General features: G+C 47.6%; 1 protein-coding gene across 1 annotated transcript; it reads right to left on the minus strand.

Moving 5' to 3' along the window:
• Positions 1 to 6231: 6231 nt before the first annotated feature.
• LOC135373978 (uncharacterized) lies at positions 6232 to 10650 on the minus strand. The gene has a single exon (XM_064607000.1). The coding sequence runs from the start codon at positions 10648 to 10650 to the stop codon at positions 6232 to 6234; it is 4419 nt and encodes a 1472-aa protein (XP_064463070.1).

Below are 10650 nucleotides of genomic sequence, written 5' to 3' on the forward strand. Positions count from 1 at the left end.
AGACCCAAGAACATGCGTGTCAAGCAGCTAAACCACGTATGATGATTCTTGCAAAATGTGATTGAGCTACACTTACTGAAACCACAGTGTAACTAAGTTACACTTACTGTTACTTATCTAGTGTGACTGAGCTACCCACTCAAAAGCGTAAATATTGATTAGATGGCAAATATTAATACCTCCCAAAAAGGGCAACGTACATGTACTCTGTTGACAATAAAGAGCAACTACAGGTGACATATGCTCACAGAGATGTTCAATGCAACTTACAACACTTAGAGCATGACTTCACAATAATGCAGAGGCAATTTACAAGTAATTACAGTACCGTAAGCTGCACGAAAAAGTAACTTAAAAGTAACACAGTTTTGATAGTACTTAGTTAGTGTGGTCTACTGCATCAAACGCAATTATCTGTGGTAACTTAGATACTTGTAATTAATCACGGCACAGCTCTGCACTACGCTCATCTTTATTTTTGGAAAAGGCTCCGCCTCTGACACAAATGGGAAATGTGTACTCACAAGTGTGATCAATGCTGCCGTTGACTTCTTTGAGCGTAGGAAACTGCCAATATCTGCAACCGTTGCTTCACCATGGAGATTTGTGTAAACCTGTCGCACGTGCTCTAGCCTCTTCAGCATTTCGTCCGCTGGTATGCCAAATCTCAGTTCTGCTTCAAAGAGAAGCTGCAAAGAGGGGTTCAAAAGGTAAGACTGGAGTTAAGGGGCAACTAAACCTACAACAGTTTGCACCAAGTTGCAGGACTTACAACTTCCTCATTAGGGAAATAAACTGGGAGTCTCTCAGGATGTTCAAATTGCCTAACATTGAAGGTTAGCTTGAGCAGATCAAGATGTACAATCCCTCCAAGTTGTTCTAAAGCCTGCAAGATGAAGGCGGACTAGAATGTTGTGATGACTGCAGGAATATCATAATACCCATGTAACACAATGTAATTAATAATACTAATTTAAGATAAGAAAACAATGGCAGTAAGCAGAAATTGTCTAATAAAAAAATGTACGGTGTGTAAAAACGCGTCACAACATAAATAATTGTGCTATCTAGTGTGTCATTGGGACAAACAAAAGCTCACATGGCATGAATAGATCATACTGTGCCTTCTGTGAAAAATAAAAAATGACACCCACAGTACAAGGTGTTGCGATATGGCTCAAAATGGAGCAGTTCAGCCAGAGCTGCTGAAATGTAAAAGCTGCATGAGTGAGTGCTTACACTTAGTTCGTTGGGAGCATCCTCTCAATTCAAAGCTTTCCACAATGCCGTCCCCTGTCTCAGCTGGAACACCTGCAACGCTGTCTGCATGTCGCACATTTTCCTTCTGAGCGCGTCTCAGCCTTCGCATTTTTCGCTTCTGGGAGAGTCGCTGAGTAAACACACTCTGAAATTTAAATTGCTCATTAATCCAACAGGTTGTACTACAGAGCGAAAGGGAGTACTTATTCACATACAGGTTATACTGGCAAAAGTCAGTGACCTCGCTAACTTATAGACGCTGTTTATCATAGTTGCGATCTTCACAATGCACATTCAGGCTATTTCGTGAAGCGATAACCGCCTAAATTTATTTCGGTTCAGTTATCGTTTCGATCAACATGAGAAAAAACAAAACCTGGTTCAGTTCACTTCCGGTTCAGCAAAAAATACAGGTTTCTAGCGGTTTTCGGTTCGGGTTCAGTTTGAGTTCCGACTCCTGTTCATAGTATAATTACATGACTGATCTGCAGGCCGCACCCTAACAACAGAAGTGGAACGGCACGACTAAAGAAAAGGTAACCAAGTGAAACAAAACGTCTTGTCTGCTTTCTTTTCCTCGTCTCGGCATTCCTCTAGCACCATACTACATGCACAGCTCTAGGAGTTAGCTTTTCGTCCAAATGGCAACAGTAAGGAAAAGCTACAACATCTACCAATATGTGAATACAGAAATAAAAGGAAGAAGAAAGAAAGGGTCGCATCATAACACGATACATAAGACAGTTACGCAGCTCCCATGATGAAGCTTAATAATCGTAATAGTCGTAAAAGCTGTATCAACTACGTAAACAGCCATCATGAGCAGTCTGACGAAATTGTCACAACATCACTTCGAGCTCTTGTGACATTTACCCAACAGTACTTTGCTGTCTTCTCTGCCTTTGTGCCTGATTTTGGCTTCGGCCAGATTATGTCCGGGTAAGCTTCAGCTAGTCTGTGCCCGAGTGCCTTATACTGCAACCGCATCTTCCATGCATCCTCAGCAATTACCAGATTCTGTTCACTAATTCGAAAAAGCAATTTTGAAAGTGAGCACATGGAAGTGGCGAAGGGCAAGTTACTCAACAGTCTGCTATCCTAATGGAGGGCACTGTAAAAGATGTTTGGAGAAACAAATTTTCTTTCTATGCCATTGCCATACATTCTCCCATGACGACAAACAGAAATGGGAACAGAACTTGAGAAGACGAGTTTTTCTGTCAATGTTGTTAACACAAAATGTTTGGTGCAAATATTTTGGACTAAGCTTGCCAGTACATATCCTACAAAGGCTGCCACATCCTTGACTGACGCAGGCTTTCACGCAGAAGAACACAGAGCAAGCCTTCACGCAGAAGTGTAGACGCACAACATTTACACTTCGCATAAAGTAATCCCTCGTTATATTGAAGTCGCTTTATTCGCAGCACGGTGAAATGCCCGTGCATTTACATGTATTTACAACCAAATTATTCGAAGTGTGACGAGAGCTTACTCGCATATTAGGCAGTGCACGCCCGACGGTAGGCTCCTGATCGCCACCCAAACCATTGCCGAAAGCCGCATTACCCTGCTTTACTGTATTTTCTCCAAACACAATCACTCACCCAACCTCTTTTCCTTCCGTACAGCGAAGAGTGGGACGCACGATGAAGGTTCGTTGACATGGGTGGGAGAAAGGGAAGAGAGGGACCGGTCATGTGCCCCTAGCACGTGAGATGATTCACCGTTCCCCGGTGGATGCTTTTGTTTTGCGTGGCTGGCGTGGTGCATTTCCAAAGTGTTGATCTTTCACGCACGATAGCTTCGCGGAAGTGTTTAACCCTTGAGCAAAAGGTACCACTTATCCGCGCTGTGGAAAAAGGTGACAAGCCGAAATCTATCATCGCTAAAGAGTTCAACGTTCTAGCATCAACGTTGTCGACAATCATGAAGGACAAGGACTTGTAGGCCAAGGAGCGGAACATATTTGATTACAAATGCAGCAAGAGACGCGAACAGGTAGGTTAAACAATGACGACAGAAGACCTGCAGACTCGCAACTGGTAGAAGTTTAATGGAAGTAGTGCACGTCTTCTGTCGACCAACCCACCAACTACCCCCCTACAACCCGCTTGTCAAGAGTCGAAGATGATTTTGACACCTTCGCGCGGGCGGACGCAAACGTTCCTGTTGTTAGTCCTGTGGCGGACGTCGAAACTGTGGATATTATCGTCAGCCGTCGGGACGTCGACGACCGAACTTGGGACGAAGACTCGGAAGAACCCTGTGAAATACCTACAGCGGCGGAAACGCGGAATATTTTGCGTCTGATTCGCAACAAGGCAGGATGCAGTGGCGGTAACAATGAACTGATGATATGCCTGCGGAAACTCGAAGAACGTGTCCTCGCCGGCGGTGGGCCTATGCGCCAAACCCAGGGGACTGCGTTCTTTGCACGTCAACAAAATATCGTCGCGATGACATTGCATTTTTGAGTTTTCCTGGGTCTGGATTTACTGTTTTTGAAGTGTCCTCGCTTTTATCGAAACACCGCTTATATCGATTTTCTTGCGGTCCCGTCTACTTCGATATAACGTGGGTTTACTGTATTGGCATTTTGCATACACATCCAACGATTTGAACCGGTGTTGAGGTTCGGATCTGGCTCATTGTTCAGTTGCAAGGCAGAAGAGGACGAAACACCACTAAGTAAATCATAACCATTCTTATGGTTAGAGCACCTTATCCTTTTCCACCTTTCTGTTCCAAATGTCTGACTTAAATTTTTTAGGAAGTGACTGCAACAATTCCCTTGTTTAGTCGTTGTACAGCGTTTGGAACGATTGTCACATACCTGAAATACCACATCATTCTTCGGAGCCGCCATTTTGAAATTCAATTTGGAAATTTGTTGCAAATTTCTGGCAAATTAAAAATACCAAGTGTGAAGTTGAATTTCAGTCGTCAGCCAGACAAGAATGCAACAACAACCCTGCAGCCCCAGACTTCTTATCCCCTTTTACGGGAGCGTGTCTTCTGATTACACCGATTGCTTTTGAAAAACGTAGGTTTCCCTTCGAGTCGCAACTTAGTTCTACACTCTTACTAACTTCAAACTTCTTTTCCTGGGTGACGTACCGGTGACGTACAGAAAAAAAAAGAAAAGTGCCAGCACCAGAAAGTTTTGTTTCTTGCCACACTTTTCGAAGCAACAGGGCACATGAATATGTGCCCTGTTGCTTCGAAAAGTGTTGCAAGAAACAAAAACTTTCTGGTGCTGGCACTTTTTTTTTTCTGTTCAGCAACAGGAAAAAACATTGTGTAGGGTCTAGAATTTTAGGCATTTGACTAAAAATGCCTACATACGACATTTTCAGGGTCGCTTGCTCTTTTATCGAGTATGTTGAACTGTAGCCTTTTCTAACATTTTTAGATGCGATAACGACCTGTCTTTTTAGAGGTGCAAGGGTGAGTGCGCCTTTCAGGCTCATACTGAGTGCTGCATTTTCTTTTCGTTTCTGCATGTTTGCACCGTTTGTTCTTTTTTTCGTTACGTTTCCTTAAGTATTTTGGTTTGCTAGAAGGGGTTCATGTACATTTGATACGAATATTTGGCCTCTCTTGGCCTTTCGAGAGCACCGAGGGTGGAAAGTTAAAAGCAGCACTCTGTATCACAGGGTTCTAGACCGCATCAGGATGCGTATACAAGCAGTCAGATCATGTATGGTACTGTAGGCTTTTTTTTCTGGTGTCACGGGGCTCAGGGATCGTGCGTGATATCCCCCAGCTCCGAGATCGATGAAGGTATTCGAACTCAGCGGGTAGGGTGGAGATTGGCCAGTCGATGAACAAGAGGACGAGGACACATTGCTTTCGTAACAAGCAACAACAATTTACTCTTTCGCAAAAGACATAGCATCAATCGAAATAGCACACAACAGGAAATGCGCAAGTATCGATCAAGACACACAAATGAGGCGGGTTTCGCACCACACCAATGCTACCGACTAAACGCGAATTACGCACAAATTGCCCGGCTACTGTCTAAAATAGTTCCGCAAAGTTCGTACAATGAAAAGAAAAGTTCGAACAGTCAACTTATCTCTGAGGCGGACGATTCTTGGAGGCGGTCGGCTTCGTTGCAGTCGATACTGTCGGGCGGCCCTCTGGATCACGTCGGATGCTTTCCTTCTTCCTGGTCACGCTCACACACAAAACTAATTCTCACAAAATGTCGCAGCTTCCTGCGATGTCTTCAAAACTCCGGGTTGCACCACTTCTGTCGCAGCTCCCTGCGATGTCTTCAAAACTCTGCCGTCACTCAGATCTTCGCCGATCCGCTCCTTCCGCACCTCCAATTATCTCCGGCGGCAAAACCGCCGCTATCTCGTTACGACTTTCACTATCCGGTGACCATGGGACGACAACCTACTTTCGGCCGGTCGCTCCTTTTTAATCCCTCGGCAGACGGGGCACCCTCAGGCGCTTCCACGAAACGAACCCATTCTTCCCTACGAAAAAGGGTCACCACGCGTGCCACATTCTCGGAATCTATGCCGAAGTCCCTTTTGGTTACGTGAGAACCACGACGTTCTCACGGCTGTACGGCTATTCTGGTCCTCGTGATGGACACGTGCTCTCTTTGTGGCTGACCACGAGTCTTGCATGTGGTGGTCATGGAAAATTACTTAAAAGTATCGGTATCATACACTTCAACGCCTCAACAGAATGGAAATGCTACGAAACAATTACAAAAACATCACATTCAAGAGTTATAACACAGGGTCACGTGGTAGCACAACATTCTCACTACACCAATTGTATATACAAACGCAAGCCACAGGTATACACAACTATACAACGCAAGTGTACACAGCAATAAGGGATAATCACTACAAATATGCGGAAACACAATAAATTAAAGTACAGTATTCATTTTAGAGGCACTTATAGTTCAATATATACAATCTGTTGGCCCCTCACAAGTCATTACATCCGACTTAGATAGTCTGCGCCGACATTCTCCCTTCCCTTTACATATTCCACACGGAAATCATATTCCTGTAGCTGCAAACTCCAACGCATCACGCGTGCGTTTGTGTGTCGGCTTCGGTTGATGTGGAGAAGGGGCTGATGGTCCGTTTGCAGGACGAATGGCTTGCCGTAGAGGTACGGGTGGAACCGATGAATTCCCCAAATAAGAGCGAGTCCTTCCCTCTCGATGGTGGCGTACGCTGCTTCTCGGGCCAACAACTTCCGGCTAGCATATGATACCGGATGCAACACGCCCTCATACTCTTGCAGTAGCACAGCCCCGAGACTCTTTTCCGAGGCGTCAGTTCGTAGTACAAAGTCCTTGTCTAGATCAGGCAGCCGTAAAATCGGAGCTTCTGTCAACCTTCGCTTCAAGTCATTGAAGGCTTCCTCGTGTGCCTCCTCCCATACCACGGTGTTGCTTCCTCCCTTTTTCGTCAGGCTTGTTAGCGGCGCAGCTACCTCTGCGTAGTGCGGTATGAAATCCCTGTAGTATCCGGTTAGTCCCAAGAATGATCTAACCTGCTTCTTCGTGACTGGTCGCTCTGCTTTTTGGATTTTCTCGACTAGCTTTGCGACTGGAGACACTTTCCCTTTCCCAATCTTATGGCCCAGAAAATTTACTTCGTCGTGGCCTATCTCGCATTTCGTTGGCCGCACTGTAAGGCCTGCATCGCGGATCCTCTCGAACACTTGTTTAAGTGTCGCCATATGCTCGCTCCACGTGTCACTTGCCACCAAAACGTCATCATAGTAGTGACGGACGTCTGGCAGGTCGTCGAAGAGCTTTCGCATCACCTTTGTGAAAACTGCTGGAGCGGTCTTTAGACCAAATGGCATGTACCGGAATTGGTACAGGCCGGATTCCGTCGAAAAGGCAGTCTTCGCCCTAGACTCTCTTTCTAAAGGTATCTGCCAGTAGCCCTTACTGAAGTCCAGTTTGGTGAAAAACGTCTTCTCCCCGATGTCTGCAAACATATGGTCAGCCCTTGGGATTGGTTCCGCATCTGCTTTCAGCACCTCATTTAACCTACGGAAGTCAACACAGAGCCTATGCGTGTTATCTGGCTTCCGCACTACCAATACAGGGGAGTTGTATGGCGAACTTGACTTTTCTATGATGCCCAGGCCCAACATCTTCTGGATCTCGTCTTCCACAGTGTTTCGCACTGCGAACGGTAGCGGATACTGCCTTGTGTGTACCGGTTTCGCCGTGGACAACTCCAACCGACATGTTTCCAAATTTGTACTACCCGGCACGTCCGACATGATCGTGCTGAACTGTCGTACCAGTTGACTTGCTTCGCTGCGTTGTCGATCACTCAACCTTCCTGCCAAAACAATGTCGTTGTGGTCCTCTTTCTTCTCCAAGCTGAGCATCGGTACTGTCTCGTCCCTTTCATTTTCTTCTATCGACACGACGCTGCACACTTTTGTCTGGCCTCCCTCTGCTTCTTCTCTCTCCTCGTACCGCTTGAGGAGGTTGGCGTGGAACACCTTCGTTGTGTGACCTAGATCCACGATGTAGTCGACCTCTCCTTTCCTCCCGACGATAGGGAAAGGCCCCTTCCAATGCATCAAAAGTTTGTTGCTGTCTGTGGGGAGAAGGATTAGAGCCTTTTGTCCTACTTCGAGTCGTCTCTGGCGGGCCTTCTTATTGTATTGTTGCCGGTATCTTGCCTCCGCTCGCTCCAGCTCCTCGTGCGCTAGCTTGCATGTTTCCTCAAGTTTGTTGCGCAGTTGGAATACATGCTCGTACGTGGTCTTCACGTCACGTTCGATGTCCTCGTTGGTCCACCATTCACGCAGCACTGAGAGCGGCCCTCTCACATGGCGTCCGTAGAGGAGTTCGAATGGCGAGAAACCAAGGCTCGCTTGGGGAACCTCACGGTATGCGAATAGCAGCGGCGACAGGTACCGGTCCCAATCTCTCGGCCGCTCCTCGCACATGCGTTTCAACATGATCTTGATGGTCCCATTAAATTTTTCAACAAGTCCGTTGCCCATCGGGTGGTACGGAGAGCTGTGAAGTTGCTTCAGGGACAGCAGGCGACTCACTTCCCGCATGGCATCCGACACAAAAGCGGGTCCCCGATCGCTCAAGATTTCCCTCGGGATCCCCGTCCGGGTGAACATTTCTACAAGGCCTTCTGCTACCCTTTCCGTTGTGATGCTAGGTAGGGCCACGGCATCCGGGTAGCGTGTCGCATAATCGACCATCGTGAGGATGTATTGGTTCCCCTTCGCGGTGGCTGGCGAGATTGGTCCAACGATGTCGACGGCAACGCGCTGGAATGGCGTCTCGATCGTTGGCATCTTTCCGAGAGGTACCTTGGCCACCTTTCCTTTTGGGGTTGTCCGTTGACACTGGTCGCAGGATTTGACAAATCGCTTGACATCCGCTTGTACGCCTGGCCAGAAGAATTCCGTTAGGACCCTGTCCGTAGTCTTTTGCACACCCTGATGCCCTGACATAATGCCGTCATGTGCCAGCTTCAATACTGCCTCTCTGAACGTCTTTGGCACGATCATCTGCAGAAATTCTTTTCCAGCTCCCATTCGGTACAACCGGTACAAAATACCCTCCTTTACAACGAACTCTGTTGTTGAACTGTTGTTCTCATTGCGGCATTGAAGTCTCTGCCCGACTCGGTCAAAACAGCACTTCAAAGTGACATCCTCTTGCTGCTCCTTCGCAATTTCTCCGGGCTGCGCTGGCCATTCGTGTATTTCCGGTACTCGGAGTGATGCCCGTTCTCTCCTCCCTTGAGTCTTTTCCTTGGCCTGTCCCCTCGTCTCCACTGCGGCACTCAGTTCCTCTGTCTCTTCATCCATGGCGAGTTGCGTCTGCTGCCTCTCGGCATCTGTCGCTTCACATGATTCCCAATTGGGGTCTGGGTCGCTTGGTTCTCGGGCTCCGGGCACGTTTCCCAGGATCACGTCGTAGAGGGGGTTTTCCATACACTTGGCCGTCAGGATCCCGCTGAAAAACGGCGTCTTCACAGATATCCTCGCCTCTGGAAGGTTTCTTACAGTCCCGTCCACCAAGTACACTTGACCTACTTCTCCCGTCAGGTCTTCCTCCTTGACGAGCATCTTTCTGACGATAACTGTATTGCTTCCCGTGTCGCGCAGCACTGTCACGCGATGTTCTCCCAATTTTCCCGTTACCACTGGCATACCCTCGACCTGGAGCAAAGTTTTTGGCGAGACGAAGGCGTTCACCACTGGCAGCTTCACTCCATTTTTCAGTTCGATGTATCCTTCACTGATGCAGTCGTCTGCGGAGTTACGTTTCTCCGTCCTCGGGGCTACAATGCACGATGCCTGGGGCTTGGCCGGTGCTTTTTCCCAACACTGTCTTGCGGTGTGCCCTGCTTTACCACACGTGTAGCACGTTACACCCACTTGTCTTCCTTGTCGCGATCTGCATTCTGAGGCCACATGCCCTATCTTGTTACACAAATAACATCGTCTCGGGTTACGGTTTTCTTCTCTGTCCCGTACTTGCTTCACGTTTGTCGTTCGTTTTGGTTCTCCTACTACTTCCACTTCTTCGTTCTTGTTTTTCCCAAGACTGCTCTGACATTGGGCTTCCAAGTAGCGATCCGCTAGTTTAGCTAAATCGGTCAGCGATTCAGTTTTTCGTTCTCGCAGGAACACGGCAAGCTTAGGCTGGCAACCCTTAATGAACTGTTCGGTCAGGAGCAAATTTCGTAGGTTCACGTAGTCATGCTTCGTTTCGGAGAGGTCTACCCAGCGGTCGAAGAGGTTACTCAGTCGTGCTGCAAACTGCGTGCCTGTTTCTCCCTCCATAGGCTTCCCGCTTCGGAATTTCTCTCTGAACCCCTCCGCTGTGAGTCGGAACCGCTGAAGGAGCGCGAGCTTCACTTTATCATAATCGGCGGAATCTTCTGGGGTCAGCCTGGCAAACACACCTAAAGCATCTCCGCTTAGGCACACGCTGAGCGCTGTAGCCCATTGTTCTTTTGCCCACCGTTGACCCGTCGCCAGTCGTTCGAAACGCAGCAAGTAGGCATCGAGATCATCTTTCTTTTCATCAAATGGCGCAAGCCACCTATGAGGACTTATGGGCAGCGTGCTGCTTACGTCGCGCGTAGCGCTCTGCGTTGATCCAGTTGCACCCTGGTTCTGTAGCTCTTGCAGTCTAATCTTAAGTTTTACTTCTTCTGCCCTAGCTTTCGCTGCTTCAGTTTCTCGAATTTGTTCTTGCTCTCTCGCATGCAGCTGTTCCTTCAATAGTTCTCTTTCTTGCGCTCGCCTTTCTCTCTGTTCCTTCTCAACCCATTCTTTCAACGCGGCACCCTGAAGGCCTAATTCCTTCCCAATCGCTACTAGCTCGGGCAAATCCAT

Source organism: Ornithodoros turicata, unplaced genomic scaffold (assembly GCF_037126465.1).
Source record: "Ornithodoros turicata isolate Travis unplaced genomic scaffold, ASM3712646v1 Chromosome37, whole genome shotgun sequence".
In the NCBI taxonomy this organism is placed as follows: Eukaryota; Metazoa; Arthropoda; class Arachnida; order Ixodida; family Argasidae; genus Ornithodoros; species Ornithodoros turicata.